Source organism: Phymastichus coffea, unplaced genomic scaffold (genome assembly GCF_024137745.1).
Source record: "Phymastichus coffea isolate CEN01 unplaced genomic scaffold, Cenicafe_Pcof_1.1 PCOF00044, whole genome shotgun sequence".
NCBI classification, from domain to species: Eukaryota; Metazoa; Arthropoda; class Insecta; order Hymenoptera; family Eulophidae; genus Phymastichus; species Phymastichus coffea.
In genome coordinates, this window is record NW_026706855.1 from 106597 (window position 1) to 133024 (window position 26428).

A 26428-nucleotide genomic window follows, 5' to 3' on the forward strand; every position below is an offset into this window, starting at 1 on the left:
TTATCTCGGCGATGCCGAGAAATAATGAAATATTTACTCGTTATAAATGTATCGATCTTAGAGTGTCCAGTCGACACTTGGGCTATTACGTAAAAATCACGTCAGCGATAGTGGGATGAAAGTCACAACTCCTGCGACGACATGGACGGACTCGCGGTTGCTGGCCGAGCTAAAAAGGAAAGCCAACGCTCAATGGCAAAACGAACGAGTAGCGAGGTGCGAGGTTACTTACTGGGGCAAGCTTGAGCTTGGAATCTGACGTCGTCAATGGCGAAGCCCCCGTTACTGGCGGTGCCCTCCAAAACGAGGTGATAAGGCGAGCGGCTCTCAACGGTCATCTGCGCCCAAGTCCAAGCAGGCCGTGGGTTGTTGAATCCCTTGGCCGTGAGCGACCACAGCTTGCGAGAGACGAGGCATTAGCGGGGTGGACGGAAGTACGGGCGAAAGGAGAGCTCATACGCACCACCTGGCGCTCGGAGTCGTCGTCCTCCGCGGAGGCTTCCGGCGAGGCGTTGTCTGGGCTGGACGAGAGCTTGAGAACGCTGAGGCTGGTGGCCTCCTCGACGCCGAAGGCCGCGAACCAGAAGCTGAAGCAGGTGGCCTCCTCGTCCGGCGAGACGTTGAGCAGGGGCGAGCGCAGCCTCACGTGGCGCTTCTGGCTGGGCGAGAAGACGTCGAAGAAGACGAAGTCCCCGGAGGAACCGAAGGTCTTGTCGAGCAGCTGGGCCGGCCGGTGGTTGGGGTAGGCGCGCTGCCACTGCACCCTAGGGTCGCTTACCGCACCGCTCGTCACGTTCTCCCAGCCGCACAGGCCCTTCTCGAAGCTGCAGTCCTCGGCGCGCACCGCGGCGCTCCTGGGTTTCACTGTCGAGCGGCCACTCGATTTAGTGGCGCTCGGTGCGCACAGGCGCACAGGCGCCGCCCGCGCTTACCAGAGCAGTTGCCCGCGTAGAAGGCGATGTCGTCGATGGCCAAGTCACCGCTGGCCCGGTTGGGGCCCCAGGTGCCCTCGAACAGCACGTGGAAGTCGCGGCGCTCGGCGATGGCCGCCTGGCCGTAGTTCCAGCCGGGGCCCTGGTCGTTGTACAGCTGCCAGATGGGCCGCGCCGCGTCGACACCCTCACCGACCGGCTGCACGAGGACCCGCAGCACGCCTGCGGGCATGGGGCACGACGGTGAGGGCGTCCGCTCGGCTCGGCCGCACGCGGCTTACCCAGGCTCGGCCCGGCGGCGTCGATGAACGACTCGGACATGAGGTACCAGAAGCCCAAGCAGAGCGGCTCGTCGTCGGCGGGCCGCACCAGGCTGCCCAGCAGGTAGGCCGAGCCCGAGGCCGCGGCCGCCTGGCCGCGCGCCTGCAGCGCCATCGCGAACTCCTGGCGCGGCCGCGCGGCCGGCAGGCTGTAGGGCCGGCGCTGGCCGCGCGGGCCCAGGCTCTGCTGGGAGACGCGCTCCCAGGTGGCGCGCGCCGGCGCCGCGGGCCCGGACGCGCCGCCTGGCGCCGGCGCCCCGGCCTCGCGGCTGTTCAGCCACTCGCAGTCGTCGATCTCGAAGCTACAGTCTCGGGGCGCGCGCGGCGGCGCGGCCGCCTGCGGCGAGGCTGTCGACCGAAGAAGCACGAGGTGAGCGCTCGCGACTGGCCGGCGGGCGGGGAAAGGAGGGGTTGGGGGGGGGGGGCGCACTTGGGCAGGCTCCGGGGCTGAAGGCCAGGTCGTCGATGGCGATATCGCCCATGCCGGTGTTGCCCACGCTGGCCTCGAACACCAGCTGGAAGTCGTCGAGCGAGCTGACGGTGACGCGCGCGTCGAACCAGGAGTTGCCGGCGTTGCCGCGCAGCCGCCAGAGCTCGCGCGGCCGCGCCTCCAGGTTACGCGCCTGGCGCAGCGACAGCCGCAGTTCGCCCACGCCCGCGCCGAACATGTGGAAGCTGAAGCGCAGGCAGGCGGGCGCGTCGGGCGCGCTCGCCGGCATGCCCACGCTGAGCAGCCGCGCCGCGTCGCCCGGCCGCCGCGGGTGGCCCGAGTCCGCGAAGGCGTAGCCACCGGCCCGGCGCGCCGCCGCCGCCGCGTCCCGGTCCGCCACCGGTCCAGTCGTCGGCCTGCTGCTGCCCCGCGCCTGCGGACAGGCCGCGCCCACGGTCACCCGCTGCGGCTGCGGCGCGCGCGCGCGCATACTCACGATCGACCAGTCGAAGTCGTCGTCCGGGTCGTTGGTCCAGTCGCAGAGGCCCGCGGCGAAGTTGCAGAAGCCCACGCAGGAGCTGCCCGGCTGCAGGTCCACGTCGTCCACGGCGATGTAGCCGCGGTAGGCGCTCGACGGATCGGCCGCCTCCACCGGCACGCCCTCGATGATCAGCTGCAAGGCACAGCGCGACCTAGGTGAGGCGGGCTTCGGCGGCGCGCGCGCGCGCGCCCGGCTGGCTGGCTCACCCACCGTGTGCGGCTCCGGGTAGGTGTAGAGCAACTGAGCCTGCTGCCAGCTACCCGGGGCCAGGTAATGCGCGTGCCAGAGCGTCTGCTCGTCGCGCAGCGACCGCGCGGCCGGCGGTCCGTCGCAGGACGCGCTGATCGGGCGCACGACCGAGTCGTTGAGTCGGCCGGCCGTCGAGCTGAACTCGTCGAAGCCGGCGTGCAGCAGCACGCGCAGCGCCGCCGGACTCAGCCCGTCGATCGCGTACTTGAAGCTGAGGCAGCTGCCGAGCGCGCCCGTGCTGCCCAGCTGCGGGCTGTGCAGCAGGCCGCCGGGACCCACGCCCGCCTCGGCGCCCTGGGCCGCCGCGGCTGCCGCCGGTCGCGAGCACTCCAGGAAGGCGTACCTGCGGGCACACGGGCCAGAGCGGGTGAGCGGGCGCGCGCAGCCGGCCGGCGGCTCTCACCCTCCCTCCGCGGAGCCGGTGGTCGCGTCGGTCGGCGGACCGCCCAGCCAGTTGGCGGCCAGCCCGGTGCCGGCGGTCCAGCGCAGGGCGCCGCAGCCGTCCTGCCACTCGCACAGCGACTGCGCGGGCAGCGGGCCGAAGTCGCAGAAGACTTCGTCGGCGCTGGCCGTGAGCACGACCGGGGGCAGCCGCAGCCGCTGCTGCTGGGCCGAGTCCACGGCGTCGGGGCTCGGCAGAGCCTCGGGCTGCGCGGGCCGCCGCGCGCCGGCGCGGCCCTCCGCCGGCTCGTCGGGGCCCTCGGCGCTCGCGCCCAGCCACCGGTGCTCTGTGACGTAGGCGCGTTCAGGGCGTGCGAGCGGCAAGGGCACGGCTAGGCCGCGGCTGGGTGCACTTACGGGGGCCGATCCTGAGGGCCGGGCGGGCGTGCAGCAGGTGGCCGGCCAGGCCGATCAGCAGGAGGCAGCCCGGCGCCCTCATTTTTCGGCGGCTCCGCTAGGTCGACTGTGGCGCGGCGCCGGCTAGGCCCGGCTTGCGCTCGCTGCGGCTGCGGTCGAGCCCGCGAGCCGCTGCGCCGGCGGCCGACGCGCGTGCCCCCCGCGTCATTGATAATGACGGAAAAAAGTGAGTTGTTCCGGCCGAATGCGCCGATCCGTCACGCTCTCCGCGGCCGCAGTGCGCGACCCTCAGGAAGTACTCTTCACCTGCGCGCACAATGCCGCGCGCGCACGCGCACACGCGTGCACCGGATCCAGACTTGATAATTCTGCCGATAAGTTGCTGCGCAGCACCAGCCCACGAGCGCGGAAGCATATTCAAAAGTACAGTTAGTTGGCGGTAGCGCGCGTTGTTGCCGCTGAATACTCCACTGATACACATTGTCTCGCGGTCGCCGTACGTTCACATTCCACGTGGCCATCTCCTCCCGGTTTCACGCGCGCGCCCGGTTTATCTCCGCGATCGCGCCAATCGCGCCGGTCGCTCTTCGCTGCACCGTCACATTCGTTATTGTCTCTCCCGCGGCGGCTTCGCGCCTCGTACGGTCGACATTGTCACGTTCGCCTCGTTCGAACGCCGCAGGACCGCGACAACCGTCGCGGGCAGCTTGCGGAAGCTCGGCAGCGATCGACGACGTTTGCGCCGCGGAACCGCGCTTTGTTGCGCATTGCGATGCGCAGTCGAACGTCGAGACGCACGCGGATACCTCGCGTCGATCTCGCCGCGCAACGGCAGCCTCGGAATTCCATTGCCATCGAAACGTAAACACGCCCTAAACTAACCGTAGCCTTGTGTATATAGCCGGGCTAATCGAACCAGCATTGGGCAGCACCAGTCTATTGGGTCTAGCCTTTCAGCCATCGCGCGTTCACCAAAGTATTTTCCGCGGTATTATTTCGCCATTGTTTCGCCATTGATCCGCCTCTTCCGCTTGCTGCTCGCGCCGGGCGTAAGTATACCAACCCAGCTTTTTACGATGTTCCCCGAAGAGCGGCGTAGTCACCGGTGACGTTTGACGAACTATGCCACGGCCACGAAACGCCGGCGCTTGCCAACGGTCTTGGTCTGACCCGCACGGGATCGACATCCCGTGCATACCGAGTACACGTCGGTGCGCGATGTCCCCGTAGCTAATTGAAAGCGCAACTGCCTGACCGCTCTTTCATCTCTCGTCGCGCTTTCCTAGATACTCGAACGATGCCCTCCCTAAGGGTGCTCTTACATGGGAGCGGAAAGCGGCCAGAGCGGCAGCGGACAGCCGATTCAAGCGGACAAAAAGAGAAAGTTTTGTCCGCTAGCGGACAGACGCTCTCCGCTGCGTCCCTAGCCGGTGTCTTGCGTGGTGCATCTCTCTTCGCCCTCTCCTCTTATTTGTAGCGTCCCTTTCTATTATTCTAAACATGCTATAATTATAATTTTCTTATATATATATATATATATATATATATATATATATATGTTATATATGCACATGTATATATAACATATATATATATATACGACATATAAATTAATATTGTCGAGAAATATTAATCGATATTACCGATCTTCGCGCTAGTCAGTATTGCGCCTTTGCTTGCCGCACCGATTGTTAAAGCAAAACAAAAATGCGTTTTTACAGAAATCGTTGCGCATTTCTACGAGGAACAGCCTTAAAAGCGAGGGTACAGAAACTGCAGGTCGCCAAGGAACTCATGCCTTTCTGCGTTAAACGCCTCAACGAGCAGATCAAGAACAATGGCGGCTACCTTGTTGGCGGCAAACTGATCTGGGCCGACATAACTTTTGTCGCATTGTTGGATAACTTGAATTACATAACCAAATACGAGATCATTAAGAAAGCTAAGCACTTGAAGGAACTCGAGGAAAAAGTATTATCGCTACTGGTATCAAAGCTTGGATTGAGAAGCGACCACAGACTGGATATTAATTTATCGTTTGTCAAATAAAAAGGAAAGAAATTTGTACTCGTAGAAATATTGTCGATTCAATGAATCAAATAATACTTAAATAAAAGAAGTTAACGTTATACAAATGATGGTTTTCAAATTTATTCCCGTACAGAAAAAGCTATTATTACATTATTTCAATTGCAATACATTTTTTAAGTGTATCTATTACAGCTTTTGGAAATTCGTATCCATTTTTGGGTTTCCTTAAAAATAAACACCCCTCGGTAATAGTTTCATTATAGCAAGGCAATAATTACACTAGCTTAGTGAAAATCCCCGATTTGTCAGTGAGCAAACGATTTTTAATAATCCCCTAGCAAAAGACGTTCTCTTACACTGAGTAAAATTCATGAATTTTCGATAAATTACGATCAAATTCTTAACTAGAAGAAACTCAAATTTATATATGCATCGTCGTCCGTCAATTATTTTGATACCGCGATAAAAATAATCGATTTTCGAATGATCGTCATTTAAAATATTCAAATATAATAATCGATTCGTGAACAAAAAATCGAACGATTAATTACTAATCGATTATAATCGGAGAGACTGTAGCGCTTTTAGTTTGTTTTGCACGAAAACACGCCATAAATGTTTTGTTGAACTCCGTAATGTGATATTACTGTTCATGGCAAGTTTAATAAAATTCGAGTTAATTAATAGCTTAAAATACACAAACCTTGGCTTCTTTGTAAAAGCTTATTATAGTGATGGCATATACAAGGTTAGAACATTTACTTCGTTAAGAAAGTGACAATGTCGAGCCCCATGCGACTAGTGACAGAATAACTCGAAGGACTCCAATATAAATGACCTGACTATCTCTAAATACACGGAATTTCGTTGACGGGATAGCTAATGGAACGCCCACTTGAAATGGTAATGCTAATATGAATAAATACTAGTGAGACAAGGCATATTAAGCTGTTCAATTGGTTTTTCTATATAAAAGCATGAAATTACATATGAGTACATGAATTTTATTGAAATTATTCGATTATCAGGAGTCGCCAGTTCTTTTAACATCCTTCTAGATAAGGTGTTAACTGAAAAACCCAAGAATGTAGATTTACCATTTTCTTTCAATTGCGGTGCACTTTGTTCATGCAATCATGACAATTACCATGTATGCTCTTCGTTATATTTCGGTATAACTGAATCGCTTTCCTCTTCATAAACAAACAAAAAATAACATAAAATAAAATAAAAACGAAAAAACAACATCGTTAATTTTATACACTTTCCAATTGTGCTTTTATTTTATTACTGTTGCGTTCCTCTAATCTAGATATATAATAGTAATTTCAAGATTTTTCATCTCTGAAAAAGCAACATTTTTCATTCTCAAATTTGCAAAAGTTCGAGAATAAATAACGTATCTTCTTTTCATATATTGACTTTACCGACTGAGTAAACAGCTTGACTTATCCCGTAATAAATAACGGAGCAATTGATAACATTGCCTTTTATATATGTCAGAATAAACGAACAAATAGCGTAAGAATGTACATTAATACTGCTCGGTATTTAACTGGCGATCCGTCAAGTTCAAAATCAACATTAATTATCATTGATTGAGTATTGTAAACACGAAGAATGGAGTTTTATTTTTATTTTTATCTTGCGAGTTATGTGGTTTTCTTAATAAATTTAAACCCTAATCCGACCTCTAATTTCGGTTGATCCATAAAATTTTATTTCGATTTCAAATTTCGCGGGTTATGAATTAACGTCTGGAGCATGACGCAATGACGTCGTATGTCCTTGGTCACCTCTCGTCAATTGCGTCACAACAGAATTTTTACATAGGTCTTATAAATTAGCGCCTAAAAATAAAATAATTAAGATAATCATGAAAGCAGTTGCGTTATTCGATTGAACGTCTCTTAAATAATAAATAAAATGTGTAGAATTTGTTTGTGCGTCATCATCTTACCATATAAAATAGCAAAAAACCAAAAGATCAAAAAACCTATAAAAATTAATTTTTTAATATAGACCAATTGTTTAATTGTTTCACGCACTTTTATAATTGTGTTATAATAGTAAATAATTGTTAAGCCTATTAATAATAATTTGCTTGCACACATACGTACTTTATTCGAAGGCAGTGGATCTTCAAACGACTGTGTTAGCACTCGCCAGTTCGGCTCGAAATAGTTTTTTTTTGCTATTTTATATAGTAAAACGACGACGCACAAACAAATTACAAAAATAGTTTTTATTATCTAAATGATGCCTAATCTAATGGCATAACTGCTTTTATCGTTATCTTAAGTTTTTATTTTTTAACGCTAACTTATAAGACCTCGGCGAGACAGCATTAGAAGATGAAACGAACACGAGGTAGTCCGCGTAAAACGTGCGAAAGACAGTTCGCAAGTGACAAGTTAACCACGAGGATGGTTACCAGTGAAAAGTGCTACCTCGTTCTTGAGGATGGCACTGTGTTTCCCGGCACGAGTTTCGGTGCTTACAAACAAATCGATGGAGAAATTGGTGAGTCTATAATATCTCGTCATTTTTGTTAATTCGCGCAAAAAGTTTGATTCACGTTGCTCGAGATCAACGTGATGCTAGTCGTGCGAGAAAGCGTGCTGTTCCATTTCATAACACGTGCGTGCGAATTTGATGTACAATAAGTTTTTTTTGTTTTGTTTTATTTATTTATTTTTTTGCGTTTTTTCTTCGCTTACTACTTACTACTATTACTACGGGAATCATGAAATTATTTTGAAGGCATTAAAATCAAAGCGGTTTAAAACTAGTCGGCTTGCTAATTCGCATTCGGTGGTTTGCACGAGATGTCTTTTATTAGCTTAGGTTGTTTTAAAAAGCCATAATATTTTATTCGGCAAGGTATGAAATCGAGATGGTGTACAAATAGTAGACTCTTTTGCTAATTCAAAATCAGTGGTTTATTGACTGTACGAGATGTATTTTATTGACTTAGATTATGATATTTTTATTCGGCATCGTAGAGTTGATTTCTTGAAGTGTAAACGAATATCATTAAAGTTAAGAGTGTTTTCGATAAATCTTTAAGCAGCTGTAAAAATGTTGTGAACATGTCTCTGCGTATAATGAACGATCCAGGTAGATATTATGCAAATTACTTACCCTAGTCTATCTGATCTCAAGTCACGCGTTTCTTTAATGATTTTTATGAGCTTTCTAGAATATATTTTGAGATAGAAATTATAATTGAGAAAATTATAATATAAGTTATTCTTGATGACGGTTAAATCGTCCGTATTAAGACAGAAACATTGCTTATACTCGTTTTAAATTTCACTAAAGGTTGGATTCTAATTGTAAAGTTTCTCTTGTTGACTACTTTTTCTTATTCCAAAAACTATGAATAAATTAGTTGTTCGCAATAGTTCAAATTAAATCAACATGCTTCATAAAATCTTAAAAACTACGTAACTGACGGAAATAAAGATGCTTAATACACCACGTGAAGTGGAGATAAATATATGAAGAATTCTATGAAGAACTGTTTGCGAAGATATCTTTTTTCGCCTGCTCTGCCTACACAACTTCACAAACACGCGCAGACGTGTGTATACGTATATACCTATATATATATATATATATATATATAGATTACAGCACACGGTACATGGTTTAAATGTGCCGACACCGACCACGTGCACGCGGAGATACATGTACGCACGCACGCATATGCGGGTGCGTTAATTTTTTTTAGTTTAACACGGAGATTTTGAAGGTTTTTCTCGTTTGTGGTATAATGGAATTCTAATGTCTACTTTTTTCATTGGTTGAAAGTTTTATGCTAATTTCATTAGTTAGATTTCTCAAGGAAATTTTCGTAATTTTGCGTAATAAATTTAAACGTAGGCGGTACGCGTTGAATGTGAAGTAGAGCTAGTTGTAAATAATTTAATCAAAGACGTTTAGACGGAAATACTCAAAAAACTTAACTTGATAAACTAATTATTTATCTCGAAAACTCTTAGTTTATTTTATTCGATACAGTAAACACAGTAATAAAATATCCAATAAATCAAAGCATCAAAGGATTGAAATTTTTTTAATTAAAAGAGAAACTTTATAATTTGAATGTCGTTTAAAAAATTTAGCAATTCATAAAAAAAAGCAGAAATGAAAAACAGTTGTCCAACCATTTAATTATAAGAATTCTCGTACATTCATCTCGTGCTGTCGTTGTCACATACTCGCGTGACACTAATAGGATCAGCGGAAACTAATACACCACGAAGACAACCAAAAACAAACATCGAAAGTAAAAAGCGATAGCCAGCGCATTCCACGTCGCGCGTCCATTAAACGACATAAATAAAAACAAAATCAGAAAACTTAATATTTTGAACAAATCAGCTGATTTAACGTATGAAACATATGAGTGATTTTGTTCTTTAATAACAGTGTTTCAAACCGGTATGGTCGGTTACCCGGAGTCGCTGACTGATCCATCTTACTGTGAGCAGATTCTTGTGCTGACATATCCCCTGGTTGGCAATTATGGTGTGCCAAACAAGGAAAAAGACGATCACGGTTTAACCAGGTAAATAGCTTATACAGTATCAATTCAGTTATCCAGTGTGTCATCAGCATTAATATATAAATATTCAATATAAAATCAATGGCATTATCAAATGCAGCGATTACAAAGTTCAATAAGCTTTTAGATAAATTAAAAGTAATTCAATCTGTCCTTTTCGACCTGTTGATCTCTGAAAATGATATTGAAGTGAACGAAAAAAGTTCCTCTATGTAGCTTGATGATTGTTTATTTGTCTTTTTTTTACGACCACGTCATCTTGATCAGTTTGCCGCGGTAATCGTAACTAAACGTTCACATCCTCAGTACTACAGCGCGATGAATTAATGGAAATAATTGATGCTGGGTTGGAATGATTTGCCGAGGATGCAAGATGCAGAGTACATTTCAATTTTGGTTAATTATACCTTGTTGATCGCTCATCAAAATTAATCGCTCCCTTTAGCTTTTGATTCTATTCAAAAGTTAACGTTTCTTTAACTTCATCAGCGTATACGGCATAACTGATTCTTTTTTTCAACAATTGTACACCGTGAAACCGCGAAATTATTTGAAGATTATTATTTGAATATACGAAAGAAATATTATCAATAATATCAATCAAGCTTCAACCGTTTATTTAAATTTTACCTTGCGTCAAAAATTTCAACTGTGATTTATGCTTTCGAACTTCAAAAATTAAGTTCACTTGTTGGTAACTCACTCTTACTTACTTTTGTTGATCGTTTAAACAGCGAAAAAAGTGATTAACTATGACTTTGCATATAAACAAAATCAGCTCAGCTCCTCATCTGCGCCTCTAGTCACGAGCTGTCATAGAGCACGTGCAAGCAGCCAAGAGATTGTCTATAACGCGCAAAAGTAAACAAAACGCGCGATGTTCTGTTCGATAACCTCGTTGCATGACACATTGCCATTGCCGCACGTATATCGCGCGTGATGAAATCTTCGCGCACTCGCTTATGGCAAAGTGCTGTCCTACGTGTGCAGAATATCGCGGTGTCGAAGATAATGCAACTGACGAGCATAATTCATTCATAATGCGATACACTGTCTGCGTCGACGCGTAGGTCTATGACATCAGGGAAGTTTTGACAGAAGAGGAACGGTTCGATTAATGATTTTGCATTCACGTGAAATTCAATTTGAACCTTCGATTTTTCAATTCCTGTCAGATGGTTCGAGTCGCACAAAATCTGGGCTGCGGGTTTGGTGGTCAGCGAACACTGTAATACGCCCAGCCATTGGCGACAAACCAAATCCTTGTCAGATTGGATGAAAGAAGAAGGCGTTCCAGGTATCCAGAATGTTGACACGCGTGCACTTACGAAAGTCATCCGTGAGAAAGGCACGATCCTCGGCCGAATTCTTCACCAGCTGCCAGAGAAGGTCACTTCGTTGCCGCCAATCGTCGATCCCAACACACAGAATCTTGTCGCCAAAGTTTCCAGAGTAGGTTTCCCCTGCTTACTGCATTCTTTCGTTTCTGTTGTTGCAATAATTCTTTCCTTCGTTTCAGTCTGCAAAGATAACATACAACTCCGGCGGCTCACCCCGTATCTGCGTAGTGGACTGTGGTCTGAAATACAATCAGATCCGATGTCTAATTTCACGAGGCGCTCGCGTCGACGTTGTACCATGGAATCACAACATACAAAACGAGGAATTCGATGGTCTCTTCCTAAGCAACGGTCCTGGAGATCCCAGCACGTGCAAGCAGACTCTGGAGAATCTTCAGAAGATTCTAAACGCTTCGAAGAAGAAGCCTATCTTTGGTATTTGTCTTGGTCACCAGTTACTTTCACTTGCAGCTGGCTGCAAAAGCTACAAAATGAGGTGATTTATAACAATTGTTTTCATACTTTGAAAATACGTTTGACCAACGATTTTTTAATCATAGGTATGGAAATCGTGGCCACAACCAACCGGCAATACATCACGGTACAAAGCGCTGCTACATGACATCGCAGAATCACGGTTTCGCTATCGACGCCACCAATTTACCCAAAGACTGGGAGGCTCTGTTTACCAATGCGAACGACAACAGCAACGAGGGTATTGTACACTCGAACCTTCCTTACTTCTCCGTACAATTTCATCCGGAACACACTGCTGGGCCGCAAGATCTTGAATGTCTGTTTGATGTATTCCTCGATACCGTTAAACAGTCGATTGCTGGAAAATCAGATGTATCGATAAAAGATCGATTGCAACAAAAGCTCACTTATGTGCCGACAAGACCTGTTATTGCTGAAAGACCTAAGAAGATTTTGATTTTGGGATCTGGTGGATTGAGTATTGGACAAGCTGGCGAGTTTGATTATTCTGGTTCGCAAGCGATTAAAGCACTAAGAGAAGAGCATATTCAGACTGTGCTAATCAATCCTAATATCGCTACTGTGCAAACGTCCAAAGGAATGGCTGATAAAGTTTACTTCTTACCTATATTGCCGGAATACGTCGAGCAGGTTTTTTTTTTTTTTGTATGTCAATTAATTTGTAGAAATATATCATTACGATTATTTATTACTTTATAGGTTATTCAATCGGAACGCCCAGATGGTGTACTTCTAACATTTGGGGGTCAAACGGCGTTGAACTGTGGAGTCGAACTTCAAAAGCAGGGTATTTTTGAAAGATACGGTGTAAAAATCCTTGGTACACCTATCGAGTCAATTATCGAGACAGAAGATCGTAAGATCTTTGCTGACCGCGTCAACGAGATCGACGAAAAAGTTGCTCCGAGTTGCGCTGTATATTCCATCCAAGAAGCTCTCGAGGCTGCAGAGAAACTAAGTTATCCTGTAATGGCAAGAGCGGCTTTCTCACTCGGAGGCTTAGGTTCTGGCTTTGCGAACTCTAAAGAAGAGTTGATTCATTTGGCACAGCAAGCACTTGCTCATTCTTCACAGTTGATTATTGACAAGTCATTACAGGGATGGAAAGAGGTACACTTTTTTTCGTATGTTAGGAAAACTTGTGAATGCGTAAGATTGATTTTTGAATTTTTTGTTATACAGGTAGAATACGAAGTTGTTCGAGATGCTTACGACAATTGCATAACAGTTTGCAACATGGAGAACGTCGACCCATTAGGAATCCATACAGGCGAGTCAATCGTCGTAGCACCTAGTCAAACACTCTCAAATCGCGAGTACAATATGCTGAGAACAACGGCTATAAAAGTCATTCGTCACTTGGGAATCGTAGGCGAGTGTAACATCCAGTACGCGCTTAATCCTTTTTCCGAAGAATTCTATATTATCGAAGTAAATGCCAGGCTGTCAAGAAGCTCAGCTTTGGCCAGCAAAGCTACTGGATATCCTCTTGCGTATGTGGCTGCAAAGTTAGCATTGGGAATTCCATTGCCTGATATCAAGAATTTGGTTACCGGCAATACCACTGCTTGCTTTGAGCCTAGCTTGGATTACTGTGTGGTTAAAATTCCGAGGTGGGATCTGAGTAAATTCCAGAGAGTCAGTACGAAGGTATGGCGTTTATTTTTCTTTACGTAATAATTATACAAATCAAAAATATCAGAATTGAATATCATTTTCAGATCGGCAGCTCTATGAAGAGTGTAGGAGAAGTAATGGCCATCGGGCGCAAATTTGAAGAAGCTTTCCAAAAAGCTTTACGCATGGTTGATGAGAACGTTCTTGGTTTTTGTCCGTACTTAAAATCTGTGAACGAAGATGAGCTTGAGAAACCAACCGATAAGCGTATGTTCGTTCTCGCAGCAGCCATCAAAGCTGGTTACACCACTGAAAAAATCTATAAGCTAACAAAAATTGATAACTGGTTCTTGGAGAAAATGCGCAATATTATAGAATATCAAACTTTCATGGAGAATCTTGAGAAATCAAATTTATCGAGTGAAGCGCTTCGCGGTGCCAAGCAATTGGGATTTTCCGACAAGCAAATAGCCCTTGCGGTGGAGAGTACTGAACTAGCTATACGTAAACGTAGAAAAGAGCACACCATATTGCCCTTTGTCAAGCAGATTGATACTGTCGCTGCTGAGTGGCCTGCTAGCACTAATTATTTATATCTTACATATAATGGTACTACTCATGATCTTGATTTCCCAACAGGATACACTATGGTTATTGGTAAGTATGTGATTGAACATTTTTTAAACCTCGATAAACATAATTTGTAATTTTTTGTTCGTAGGATCGGGAGTATATCGTATTGGAAGTTCAGTCGAGTTTGATTGGTGTGCAGTGAGTTGTCTACGCGAGCTTCGCAATCTCGGCAGGAACACAATTATGGTGAATTATAATCCCGAGACTGTGAGTACGGACTACGACATGAGCGATCGTCTTTACTTTGAAGAAATCTCCTTTGAAGTAGTGATGGATATTTATGATCAAGAAGTTCCAGAGGGTATAATTCTATCGATGGGAGGCCAATTGCCCAATAATATTGCCATGGATTTGCATCGTCAGGAAGCGCGAATCCTTGGCACTTCTCCCGAACAGATTGACGGTGCCGAGAACAGATTCAAGTTCTCGAGAATGTTGGATAGAATTGGAGTTTCCCAGCCAAGGTGGAGAGAACTTACTGATTTACAGGTAAAAAATGTGAACTTAGACTAAAATAGACGACATCTAAATATATTTTTTTTTGTAACTCATAATTTGTTTTACAGGCTGCCGTTGATTTTTGTCGAGAAGTTGGCTACCCTTGTCTTGTCCGTCCGTCTTACGTACTTAGCGGTGCTGCGATGAATGTAGCGCACTCTGATAACGATTTGCAATCATACCTGAAGAGCGCAGCCAATGTTAGTAAAAAGTATCCAGTAGTTATTTCCAAATTCATCCTCGAAGCAAAAGAGATTGACGTAGATGCAGTTGCCTATAATGGAAATATTCTATGCATGGCTGTATCTGAGCACATTGAGAATGCCGGTGTTCACTCTGGTGATGCTACTCTCGTAACGCCACCACAAGATATTAATGTGCAAACTCTGGAGAAGATTAAGATTATTACCAAGCAGATCGCTCATAATTTAGAAGTTACTGGTCCTTTCAATATGCAACTTATTGCAAAGGTAAGGATTAAAAAATTATTATTTAAAAAATGTTTTAATGACACTGAGTTCTTAATATATTTCAAATTTTAGGACAATGAACTGAAAGTTATTGAATGTAACGTACGTGTCTCACGTTCTTTTCCATTTGTCTCGAAAACATTGGACCACGACTTTGTCGCAATGGCAACAAGAATAATCATTGGAGAAAGTGTTGAGTCAGTTGATATTCTCAATGGATGCGGAAAAGTCGGTGTCAAAGTTCCACAATTTTCATTTTCGAGATTGACAGGTTAGTAATTACTTAATTCATTTTTAGAGCTTTCTTATTAGTTCGATTTAAAAAATGTTCAAATTAATAAAAATAATTTTATTTTAAGGAGCGGACGTTATGTTAGGAGTAGAAATGGCATCTACTGGAGAAGTAGCTTGTTTCGGCGATAATAGATATGAAGCTTATTTAAAAGGCATGATGAGCACTGGATTCCACATCCCGAACAAAGGCATCCTCTTATCTATAGGTACTTACAAGGTAATCACTCATATAAATAATTAAGTATTGCAATATTTTATGAGATAACAATAATCGCATATTTTTAGCATAAAACGGAACTTTTACCGGCCATAGTAAGTCTCCAAAAATTGGGTTATAAACTCTATGCTAGCATGGGAACAGCTGATTTCTACTCAGCACATGGAATTGAGGTAAGTACAGAATTATTAATCTAAATAATCTTTATTATTGTGATGAAATATTTACATAGTGATTAAAAAAATTATAATTATATGAGGTGAGCGACCACGGGTTTGAACATTGAATAAGTATAAAAAACTAATACATGCGATCCAACTGAAAACTTTTAGTTACAAAGTAAAAAGCCTTGTCATAAGGAGGTGAAGCTAACTATGCCTACGATGGTTATGAATGAGTGAAAATAGGATATAAAAAATGCGTTATTTCTATTCTTGTTTGTAGCGACATATTTCTTTATGAGTGTACATTTAGAATGCCATTCATACCTTCCTTTCGCACTAAAAAACACTCTATGAAAATGACTTATAAAAAACAATTTGTATTATCAAAAACATTCCATGTAGACATTCAACAGGTTGTCGTCTCAGCATTCTTCTTATCCTCGCTACAGGCAATAACACCATTCTACGCAACATCACTCTTTGTTTTCTTCAAAACTGATTTCTGCCCAGTATGGATCTCTATTTCAGTCAGATTATTGTTATTCGTTTCATTTTCTTCGGTAACAATATTCCTCCGATCGTGAGTGTATCTATTTTTCAACGATCCAATAAAAATTGGCTGATCGGCATTACGTTTAGGAGTTTCAGGTCCTAGGTTTGTTGGTTTTACGATAACGCCTACCACCCGTAGACTATTAATCTTCTCAGCGAGATTTCGCGCGTGTTGCTTGTACTTTGGGTTCTCGAACAGCAGTAGAGCCAGCAGTTTGGCTTGGTCGAGGTACACGCGCTTTTGATGCGCATCGCTGTAGTTCTGGCAGCATTGCGCCATCTCTAGAAAGTATTCAGCGAAGAACATTGATAAGTGCGCTAATCGAATATTCGTTAGTGGTTCGCATTTTTCCTGAAAAAGATAAATGATTGAAGCGTGACACGAAAAGGATTCCGCAAGATGGCTTATCCTACGTTTGTCCATTTCTCACCTGAATTTCGATAATCGTATCAGATATCCTCCTTGGATTAATAAAGAAAGTATCTATGCTCCGCTTCCTCGTTTGCATGTAATACTGATTCGTCTGTTTAGCCTGATTCCAAAATTTCCTGTCGGCGCTCGGCTTCTTGTAAATTTCGTCCTGGAGATGATTCGCCAATGCTGGGCTGATAAGCAACAGCTCGTTCACCGTGAGCACGTTCAACAACTTTTTGTAATCGAGTCGTGGATAGTAATCGTCACTCTCGTAGTGTATCTTCTCCATGGCGTGAAACACGAACATCACGGGATTATCGATAATTCGTTTCAGCTGCTTCTGTGAGTGCAGTAGTCCGTCCGTATTAACGTTGGCAAAGATATTGCTGTCGTCCATAAAATAATCGCTCATTTTTCTTAATTGCACGTGCTTGTGCAGCCTTTCCAGCAGGATCACCATCGATTTACCTGCCGAAATACCGAAATGCCAAAATGAAAATACGGTTGATATCTTGCGCGAGAAACGAGTTCTAAGACTAACTGACCAAGCTCGTGCTCAGACCAATCCGGCTGTTTCTCCACCATCCAGAACAGGATGTTCCTTATGTGCCTCACTTCCAATCCAAAAGTCGAGCTGACGGTTCTAATGAAAATCTTGTGTATCATGAGCGCGATGGTATACACCGTCGTTTGCGCGGGCGACAAGCAGGTCTCTAGATATTTCTCGGCTCTAGGGAACATTAAGTACCAGTCGAGCTGCCAGAGCGGATGACTCAAATCGGAATTGGGCAATGCTTGCTTGAGACTCTCCGGTACGAGATAGCAATGGTAACGTCCGATTTGCTCCAGGGCTTCTTCCGTCGGCCAGTTGCCGCGAGATCGGGTCATCCAACGACGTGCCCATTGCGGCCAGTGAGTTGCGAAGCACGGGATCACTTCATACGGCTCGATATTTATGTAACTGCGAAAGAACAAGCAATCAGTGGCCAAGTTACTCTTTGCATTGACCATCGAAAAACTTACTTTTTTGTATTGAGGTAATCAATTTTCTCGAGCCTGACAGTGGCATCGCATCTTTTGGCGTTTAGCACATCCTTCTCGTCAAAGTTCATCTTGTCGGCCAGCTGACTCTTGAAGACCTCGTAGAAGTGCTTGGCAAATCTATGCCCATTCACGTACACGACGTCGTAATTGTAAGCCAGCTTTTCCTCTCGGATGCGTCTTTGTTGACTCGTCAGTGGTCTCTGCTCTTTGCGCGGATTGTAAACGCGACCGTTGAACATGTAGGTAACGCACTTGAAACATCTGTCCGGTATTTCACTTGGATCGACGCGTTTGCCGTTCGCTAAGTAATGCAGACGTGACTGGCTTAAGTAACTTTCGTTGTCGCTGTCGATGCTGCAATTAGTCGTGTACCCTGAGCTACTCGAACTTGCGGAACTTTGCTGGTTGCGGAAGTGTAGAATTGTGCTTGAGCGCTTTCTGAATCACCGGGAAAAAAATTAAGTTTTCGTCTCCATTCGTTCGCTTAGAAAATAAGCACACACCTTGCTAATCTGCCATTGTTTTTCGGACTGCAATTACCGGCGTCGCTCTGAAAATCGTATGTGGGATTGGAATTCCGTCCGTCGTAGTACAGATTTTTGTCTAATAGGTTAGGCATCGAAGAGGAACTATTCAGACGTTTCACTGGCAAGGGTCCATACACCGACTCATCTTCGCTGTAAATTTCGTTTCGATTTTCCGCGATTGACGACAGATCCGCGGTGTCGGAGTTGGCAGTTCTCTTTGTCATGGACTTGGTCGGCTGCTCTAATCTTACGTAGCCTGTAGTTTTGAAAGCTCTCGTCATAAACGTATGCAGAAAATTCTTGGATGCTCAACGTGATTCATCATAACTTTTATTGGATTTTTAATGAAACCCTCCGGATGATTGTCCATTTTGATAAATAATTAAACGAACTTTCAGATTGACGTTATAAGTAATCTAATTCTGAAAAGTTGTGCTTCAAGATCGAAATCAAGTTGAAAAAGAAAAGTCGTAATCGAAGAGCTGGGATTCACTTTACAATTCTTGGCTTTTAACGTAATGAAAAATTTCAAATATTCATTTCCTTGATAATGAAACACACATAACACGAAATTCCTAAGCTTTTACTATTTATCAGTTGATTCGATAGTTAACCCCGATAACGCTTTCCAGTTAGTGGAAAAAAATCGATATAAAAAGAATCAAAAGTTCTTTTTTGTTTGATACGACTAATAATCGATAAAATCAAACATCGTCGATGCCTATTTTAATTGAATTTAGTGGATAGCCAAATCATTTTTGTCAAAATATCGATGGACAATAAATGTATGAAGAAAATATTTTCTCACCTTTGTGATCGGCTTCTTTCAGTACAAATGTATACTCGACACTGACGTCTCCTGTAGTCGAATAATCCCTCGAATCTTCTATTTCGGTAACGATGACATTCCCATAAACAAGGTAAATCTGCACGGGTCTCAGAGGCTCGACTGTCTGCTCGTCCTTGGCGTAAGACGTAAATCTGATTTTACCTTTGAAATGTTCGCGCAGAATGTCAGGCATCAGCACGTGCTTCTCCGGTATGAGTTTTCTGTTCAATTCCTCTTCGCGAGATGCCACGCTTTCTCGAGCTTTTTCCATTTCTCTGTGGCATCGAAATTCACGCGTTAATCGTCTTCGTTACTTCGAATACGGTGCTTGGTAATTTTTCCTTTTGACCGTAACGGTGACCGAACGTTTGTAGAGTTAATTCAGCGAATAAGCTAGTTAATTGATGTTTTAATACGCCTTAATAGTCGGTTTTGGCTATTGAATCAGTATTGCTTCGATTTTCAAATCACAGCGATGGTCAAGCGGCTGTGATAAAAAATTAATTCAATTTTATCAGCCACGATTGTTCATTTTATTTTTCTGGTCAAATCCACGCTGCACTTTCGGAAAGTCTTTCTGAAATAATTGTGAAAAAGTGCGTTTTAATCGTACTTTTCTTTTGATCGGTAGAATTAAGAGGCTGGACTTTTGTTGAATTCTTTCATACAATTGCGTCACGATCATTATAATCGCCGGTATTGATAAGATTACGAGAGAGAGAGAGAGAAAGATTGCCATTTCACGATAAAAATGTTAAAACTTCATTAAAAAAAGGTAATATTGAATGCTGATGATGGTCCGTAAGTTCTCAAGAGAATTTTTTATGCCTTATCGCGAGTAATAAAGATTATATGCCAATCATCACGTTCTTTTTCTCCGAAATTACCGAAAGAAAAATGTTATTAATTTATTGGCTTCATTTCTAATCTATCGAATAGCTGTGACTGATATTTAGTTTAAAATTAAAGGATGATTTCATCAGTTAGCATCTTTGCACTGATTCAATGCCGAAATTCCAACTGGCAATCAAAGCGACTCCTCTTATCCATCGGTTCAATCATCTTAGATTAATGTCATATAAAAAGTTACCGACTAACTCTACAATTGCGTTCAACGCACAAAACACTTTACCCAAATTCTCCGCGAACAGAACTCACTTGTCAAAGTTAGTGAAAAGCTGCAGCGTCATCACCAAATTATTCAATATAAAAACGTTAGGCTCCTCCCTCACCAGCCTCTTCATCTCGAGGAACCTCTGATTTTCCAAGTCACTGTCCGGCGCGACGATCCATTCATCGTCCTTCTTCTTCTCCTCCAAGCTCGTCACATTCTTCTTCCTTCTCCATGGTGCTTTCTGAACCTTGGCATCCTTGGCACCCTTGGCACCCGCGTTACCCATCGTTGCACTGGGCATTACACGCTTTGCTCAGATAACTCAAGCGCCAACATCGAACGGCTATCGCATGGTTACCAGAAGACGACTGACTCACTACCTTGATCGACGCTCGAGTATCAAGGGATAATCTCTCTCTCTCTCGACTTTAGTCAAGCTCCTCATGTTACTGTTATCGGTTGAAAGGAGAGATAAGAAAAATCCAGTGTACACGTGTTGCCAGGCATGATACGTACTCGTGAGAGCTGGTGGGGCATTTCTGACGGACAAATCGTTCGAAAAAACTATACTATATTATTAAAAAAAGGCGTTGCAATCAATGTAGTGTTCCAAGCACGTTTTCTAGAGTAACGAGGAGTCACAGTAGCGTTTATCTCACGTGCAATGGCAAAACTAATTTTCGCTAAAAAAAAAAAACAAAAGTAAATCTCTGCTCCTTTCCAACGGAAACAGATGTCGCAATCGCTCAACTACTCTCCGCCGATGTATATCTTATCCGCACTCAATGAAAAATCTCGTATAGCTATGCAATCCACAACTAATTGAACTCGCGCGCAAGCGCGAGCTTTCGTCATATTCCTTTATCACCTGCGTACTTCTTCTTCGATTTTCCGAAGAAAATCCTCAGCGGGATTTCAAAAATACTTCGTTAACCGACGTCCCGTGTCGTCGGTTTGATTGCTCTTCGTTTTAGAAGAACACTGTACAAAATGGGCAAAGCTTTCATTGGTATGGATAACCGAAGGGGAGTTTCGACGCAAGAGCGATATGGATCGAGGGAAAACGTTATTCGAATCGATTGCGACCGATATAAGAAACACGATAATGCGTCTAAATAAGCAGCCGATTAATGAGGATTTATCATTGCGCGGAAGTAGCATTTACTGAATCAAACTAATTATCCTAGTCTCTCCTTCACCGCCTTTATGTACTTTAAATTTCAATAACAGGTGGAACCAGTCAGATGGACTTTCGAGAATGTAGGAGAAACCGAAGATTCTAGCCCATGCGAATTACGGAACCTCGCGGACTTTCTGTCGAAGAAACACTTCGATTTGGTGATCAATCTGCCGATGCAAAATGGGGGTGCTCGACGTGTATCCAATTTCATAACTCATGGTTACCGTACGCGCAGACTTGCCGTCGATTATTCCGTTCCACTCGTCACCGACGTCAAATGCGCTAAGCTTCTCGTCGAGGTAAGTATTTCTCTTTAATTAGCTTGAAGGCCGAAAAGTACTTGGAATCTATCGATCGACCTTTTATTTTCGAAATCTGAACCTAAGGTACTTGCAATTCAATTGAAGCAATTGAGAAAATTGCGCAAGACTTGCAGGTGACATCGCCATTAGGTTTAGTGTGTTTACCACTACTATAAGATTTAATTTTATTAATTGCAAAAAACAAAGAAAGCCTTTTGTCCTTCGTCTTTACTGGCTGATATGACAAAGCGCAAAGAGTATCGCTATTAAAAATTTACAGCCTACGCGACGAATCGACGAATCAACTCTGATTTGCAACGAAAATTGGCGACAAACGCAGCGTTTCATAATCTTATCGCTCGAGTCAATCGGGTTGGGGACGGCCAGTAGTCGAAAACCACAGCCGACAAAATGTCGGTGACGTTATCTAAAACAGACAAATGTTTCTGCCGCAGGCGTTGCTGAAGCTGGAAGGCAAATCACCACGGATGAAGACGCACACCGACTGCATATCCTCTCGACGACTCTTACGGCTGCCCGGTTTCATCGACGTGCACGTGCACGCTCGCGATCCCGGCGCAACTCACAAGGAGGACTTTGATTCCTGCACAGCCTCCGCTCTCGCTGGTGGCGTAACCATGATATTCGCCATGCCGAATACCGATCCCGCCGTCGTCGATCAGGAGTCATTCGCGATTGCCAAAGCGGTGAGATAACGATTGCTAAAACCGCGAAGGAAAATATTTGACTGCGCGTCGCTGTCTCCTTCTCCGGAATTTTCGTCAAGTGACTGTTTTGAAATTGAACTGTCCGACGTATCGAGCTATCCCTCGCGCAAAAGAGCATTAGATCACGTCGAAAAAGAAAAAGCGTTTTATTGAATTATCGTGGGAAACTCAACGAACCTAACAAATGGATCGTAACGATGAGTCTCGTGGATCGTAAAAAGACAGATAATCATGCGACACTTGTCTCGGAATCGCGTGCAAATTCTAGCACAACTTTACGATATTTGCCTTAACGGGCGACGCACTTATCCTTCTCAACTCACGTCTGTCGCGTGTAATTGCAGCGCGCGAAAGCATTGGCGAGGTGCGATTACGCATTGTACGCCGGTGCGGCGATGGACAATTACAAGAAAGTTGTTGAGATCGCGCCTCAGTGTGCTGGCCTGAAAATGTATCTGAATGAGACCTTCACCACGCTGAAACTCAACGATCTCAGCGTGTGGATTAAGGTTCGTTCGACTCGCTATTCGCAATCTACAGTTTCCCATCCGCGAGACTAACTTTCCTTATTGATTTAGCACTTTGAAAATTGGCCGCACAAGTATCCAATTTGCGTGCACGCCGAGGGACAAACGACTGCCGCAGTTTTGCTGCTGGCTAATTTGCACAAGAGGCCGATACACGTGTGCCATGTCGCCAGGAAGGAAGAGATTCAAATCATACGGGCGGCCAAGGAGAAGGTAACGAGGCATATTAGTTTTTGGACGGCGAGCATTAATTCGTGGGTGTATTTCAGGGTCTTGCTGTCACTTGCGAAGTCTGCCCGCATCATCTGTTCCTCACGCAGGACGATTTGGACACGATTGGCCACGGACGCGGTCAAGTCAGACCAATTCTTTGCACGAAGGAGGATGTTCAGGCTCTCTGGGATAATATGGATATTATCGACGTATTTGCTACTGATCACGGTAAGTTTTATTTTTTTAGTGGATATTTCTATTTGTTTGCTAAATTAAATGTTTGATACTATTATTATGAGTATCCGACTATACATTTTTGATTGATTTTTATGAAATTTAGGGATTAGAGTAATATCATATCTTATCTAAACCTTTTTTTGATTCTTATATGGTTCATAAAAAAAATAACCACTGATGACACATCTCTGCGTTGATAAATCTAATATAAAGGATTAATATTTTTTTCTCGATGTCATTGCTGATCAACATCTTTCCACAGCTCCTCACACGGTGGAAGAAAAATCACGCGAGACACCACCACCGCCACCAGGTTTCCCAGGTCTCGAGACTATTCTGCCTCTGCTGCTGAACGCCGTGAACGAAGGCAAACTCGAGATAGAGGTTAGTTTTAATTATCTCGCACGCGAGATAACGAAGTAAAGGTCAGGTGCACGCATTTGCTTTGACTTCCCAGTAAACCCGATAAAAATGTTTTTTTATTCTATTTTAATTGACGACTGGGAATTTCGCAGGATATCATAGAGAAATTCTATTTGAAACCCAAGAAAATCTTCAACATTCCCGATCAACCAAATACTTATGTAGAAGTTGATATGGGAGAGGAATGGGTTATTCCCGAAGCTATGACATTCACGAAATCCAAATGGACACCTTTCGCAGGCAGGAAGATTCGTGGTTCAATACATCGTGTTGTTTTGCGTGGCGAGACTGCTTACATCGAAGGTAAAGTGCTGGTTAATCCAGGCTATGGTCAAGATATTAGAGAAATTCAGAGGAAAGTTAGCATCATACCGGCGTCCCATATCAACTTGCATCCGTTACAAAATGAAGTTCTCAGTAGACCTAATTCCGGTATGGAGACTGGTATGGCGTCGCCAAGGAGAACGAGACACGATACGAGTACTGAAGATGATATTATACGTGAGTATCTCAATTTCTGTGTTTCCCGACAAACTAAGAGCTTTTAAAAACTGAAGAGTTCTCTATATTTCCAGCTTATTTACCGATCGTTAATCACGGTTTAAGTGGCCACCACATTCTGTCAGTAGACATGTTCAAGAAGGAACAGTTGAAAGATATTTTTGACGTTGCTCATGATTTTCGTAGAAGTATAATTGCTGATAGGTCTCTTGACCACATTCTCAGGGTATTCATTTCTATTCGCTTCTTTCGGACAAATTATGATTATTTCACTTTTAACGCATATCTTTTTTTTAGGGAAAAGTAATGGCTTCGATGTTCTACGAAAATAGTACGAGAACGTCATGCAGTTTTGATACAGCGATGCAAAGATTAGGTGGTCGAGTTGTCCATATGGATGTGTCTAAGTCGTCTGTTGCTAAGGGAGAGACTCTTGAAGGTAAATATTTAGTGATTAAAAAAGCTTATCGGACGATAGCATTGTAATTTTCGTTATGCTTATATTTTCTAGATTCCGTAGCTATTATGACCGGTTACGCAGATGTTGTTGTTCTTCGTCATCCAGAACGCGGTGCAGTCAATGTACGTATTTATACATAGTTCTAATGCATCACTTTGGATTTTTATAACTGTCAATTTGTTGATGAACTTTAGAGAGCTGCAATGCGTACTCGCAAACCACTGATAAATGCCGGCGACGGTACAGGAGAACATCCCACTCAAGCTCTACTCGACATTTTCACCATTCGAGAAGAAATGGGTACCGTTAGAGGATTAACCATCACGATGGTCGGTGATCTCAAGAACGGCAGAACCGTACATTCCTTAGCAAGGTACACAATTCTTAACAATAGTTACATAATTACTAATATTTATAAGTCCCATTGCAATGCAAATACTACTGGGGATGAAAGAACTTTGTAATAATAAACGGACTCCATAAAAGACGCAACAATTTCCAATTGAATTGCTCGTAACGTATTGCACTCGGACAATAGCGAATAAATATTATAATGCGAATAATATGAAAATTTCGATTGACGTCATTTGCCGATTTCTTTGCATTGCTACTACGAAAAGGTTATTGGCATTGTACGAGAACGTACAGCTGCGCTACGTCAGCCCAACGAACTTGGGAATGCCAAAGGAAGTGATGGACTACGTGGCGCGTAAGGGCATTCCACAAGAGACTTACAGCAGACTTGAGGATGTACTTGGTGAGACTGACATTCTCTACATGACCCGCATCCAAAAGGAACGATTCTCATCCGAAGAGGAGTACAACAAAGTAAGTCTTTCAGTTGTTTGTCCTTTGATTGTTTCGTTTCTCTTCTTGCGTATGTTAAATGATTGATTGTTTCTTTTTCATATAAGGCGTGTGGCCAATTCGTGGTAACACCACAATTGATGACACGCGCCAAGAACAGGATGCGTGTAATGCATCCACTCCCAAGAGTCTTTGAGATCAGCACAGAGTTTGACAATGATCCACGAGCTGCTTACTTCCGCCAAGCTGAGAATGGTGTCTACGTGCGTATGGCTCTGTTAGCTATGGTTCTCGGACGTGTGTGAAAAGAAAAATAAGGACGAATTATCGGCATTCCAAGCTAATTTCCATTATCACAGCTGGAAATTCATTGTTTCAATTGAATTTATTGTTGGACTTGATTTATTATGTGTATGTTTTTATTATATATATATATATTGGTCTCATGTAAATCTGAAAAATAATTTTCTTTCTATCGAAGAGATTACACAAATATCAATTGGCTGGAGATAAGATGTTAACGTCAGCTGTTAGATGTTTAGGTACAAGGAATTTCCAGTCGTGCTTATTTGAAGTTATTATTTTTATTTTGAAGTGAAAGTTGAGCATAATATTTGCATTTCAATTTTTTTCCTATTGTTTTTTTTAATTTTTAATTTTTAGAAAATCTTTTAATAGTTATTCTTGTTCAACGTTGTCCAATTTTTTTCTTCCTTTTTTGTAATCATGTAATATATCAGCTGAGCTGGTAGATGAAAATATATTTACCCACCAAGTTAACATCCTCGTGTGTGTACGTGTTTAAAATTTTATATCGTCATACTAAGTATCAGCGATAAAAAACATTGCTTATATAGGGTTTTTAACTTACCTAAATAACACTGTCAATCATGATAAACAGTGTTTTTTTATCATTGTGATTTTATAGATTTTTTGTCATTTTGAAATAAACAAAAAGTAAAAA

The 26428-nt window shown here is 43.9% G+C and overlaps 3 protein-coding genes across 5 annotated transcripts; 1 reads left to right on the forward strand and 2 right to left on the reverse strand.

The window, feature by feature from the left end:
• Positions 1 to 52: 52 nt before the first annotated feature.
• Positions 53 to 4313, reverse strand: LOC131664427 (MAM and LDL-receptor class A domain-containing protein 1-like). Of its 3 annotated transcripts, XM_058935492.1 has the most exons (10): positions 3271 to 3683; positions 2876 to 3200; positions 2434 to 2815; positions 2179 to 2355; positions 1683 to 2115; positions 1214 to 1600; positions 933 to 1154; positions 464 to 864; positions 233 to 398; positions 53 to 169 (listed from the first exon to the last, which is right to left on the reverse strand). In XM_058935492.1, the coding sequence occupies exons 1-10, from the start codon at positions 3350 to 3352 to the stop codon at positions 123 to 125; spliced, it is 2622 nt and encodes an 873-aa protein (XP_058791475.1). In that variant the 5' UTR covers positions 3353 to 3683; the 3' UTR covers positions 53 to 122. The 3 variants fall into 3 exon arrangements, with proteins under 3 accessions (XP_058791475.1, XP_058791474.1, XP_058791476.1); XM_058935491.1 differs by having other exon boundaries at positions 2179 to 2815; XM_058935493.1 differs by lacking the exon at positions 2876 to 3200 and having other exon boundaries at positions 2179 to 2815; positions 3577 to 4313.
• Positions 4314 to 5970: 1657 nt separating this feature from the next.
• On the forward strand, positions 5971 to 26384 carry LOC131664650 (CAD protein). Its single transcript, XM_058935935.1, has 27 exons — positions 5971 to 6049; positions 7632 to 7824; positions 9739 to 9877; positions 11050 to 11326; positions 11394 to 11710; positions 11775 to 12342; positions 12412 to 12822; positions 12895 to 13362; positions 13434 to 13986; positions 14051 to 14451; positions 14529 to 14930; positions 15003 to 15201; positions 15290 to 15441; positions 15510 to 15614; positions 21317 to 21565; positions 22024 to 22275; positions 22641 to 22805; positions 22875 to 23036; positions 23093 to 23264; positions 23536 to 23657; positions 23789 to 24197; positions 24272 to 24423; positions 24495 to 24636; positions 24709 to 24779; positions 24852 to 25030; positions 25278 to 25485; positions 25572 to 26384. Exons 2-27 carry the CDS (start codon positions 7656 to 7658, stop codon positions 25767 to 25769), a joined length of 6642 nt encoding a protein of 2213 aa, XP_058791918.1. The 5' UTR covers positions 5971 to 6049; positions 7632 to 7655; the 3' UTR covers positions 25770 to 26384.
• Positions 15760 to 20421, reverse strand: LOC131664651 (uncharacterized). The gene is made up of 7 exons (XM_058935936.1): positions 20131 to 20421; positions 18952 to 19247; positions 18120 to 18399; positions 17596 to 18054; positions 17118 to 17533; positions 16589 to 17040; positions 15760 to 16509 (listed from the first exon to the last, which is right to left on the reverse strand). The coding sequence occupies exons 1-7, from the start codon at positions 20385 to 20387 to the stop codon at positions 16069 to 16071; spliced, it is 2601 nt and encodes an 866-aa protein (XP_058791919.1). The 5' UTR covers positions 20388 to 20421; the 3' UTR covers positions 15760 to 16068.
• Positions 26385 to 26428: the final 44 nt, after the last annotated feature.

Bases quoted from the DNA above. Each gene is read 5' to 3' on its own strand.
- LOC131664427 (XM_058935491.1), bottom strand. From the start codon at position 3,352: ATGAGGGCGCCGGGCTGCCTCCTGCTGATCGGCCTGGCCGGCCACCTG. The intron at 2,816-2,875 runs GTGAGAGCCGCC...GTGTGCCCGCAG, and splicing joins ACCGGCTCCGCGGAGGGAGG to GTACGCCTTCCTGGAGTGCT. The intron at 865-932 runs GTAAGCGCGGGC...GCCGCTCGACAG, and splicing joins CTACGCGGGCAACTGCTCTG to TGAAACCCAGGAGCGCCGCG.
- LOC131664650 (XM_058935935.1), top strand. From the start codon at position 7,656: ATGAAACGAACACGAGGTAGTCCGCGTAAAACGTGCGAAAGACAGTTC. The intron at 9,878-11,049 runs GTAAATAGCTTA...AATTCCTGTCAG, and splicing joins GACGATCACGGTTTAACCAG to ATGGTTCGAGTCGCACAAAA. The intron at 21,566-22,023 runs GTAAGTATTTCT...TTTCTGCCGCAG, and splicing joins GCGCTAAGCTTCTCGTCGAG to GCGTTGCTGAAGCTGGAAGG.
- LOC131664651 (XM_058935936.1), bottom strand. From the start codon at position 20,387: ATGCCCAGTGCAACGATGGGTAACGCGGGTGCCAAGGGTGCCAAGGAT. The intron at 19,248-20,130 runs GTGAGTTCTGTT...TCGATGCCACAG, and splicing joins CTTTTCACTAACTTTGACAA to AGAAATGGAAAAAGCTCGAG. The intron at 17,534-17,595 runs GTAAGTTTTTCG...GTTCTTTCGCAG, and splicing joins GATTACCTCAATACAAAAAA to TTACATAAATATCGAGCCGT.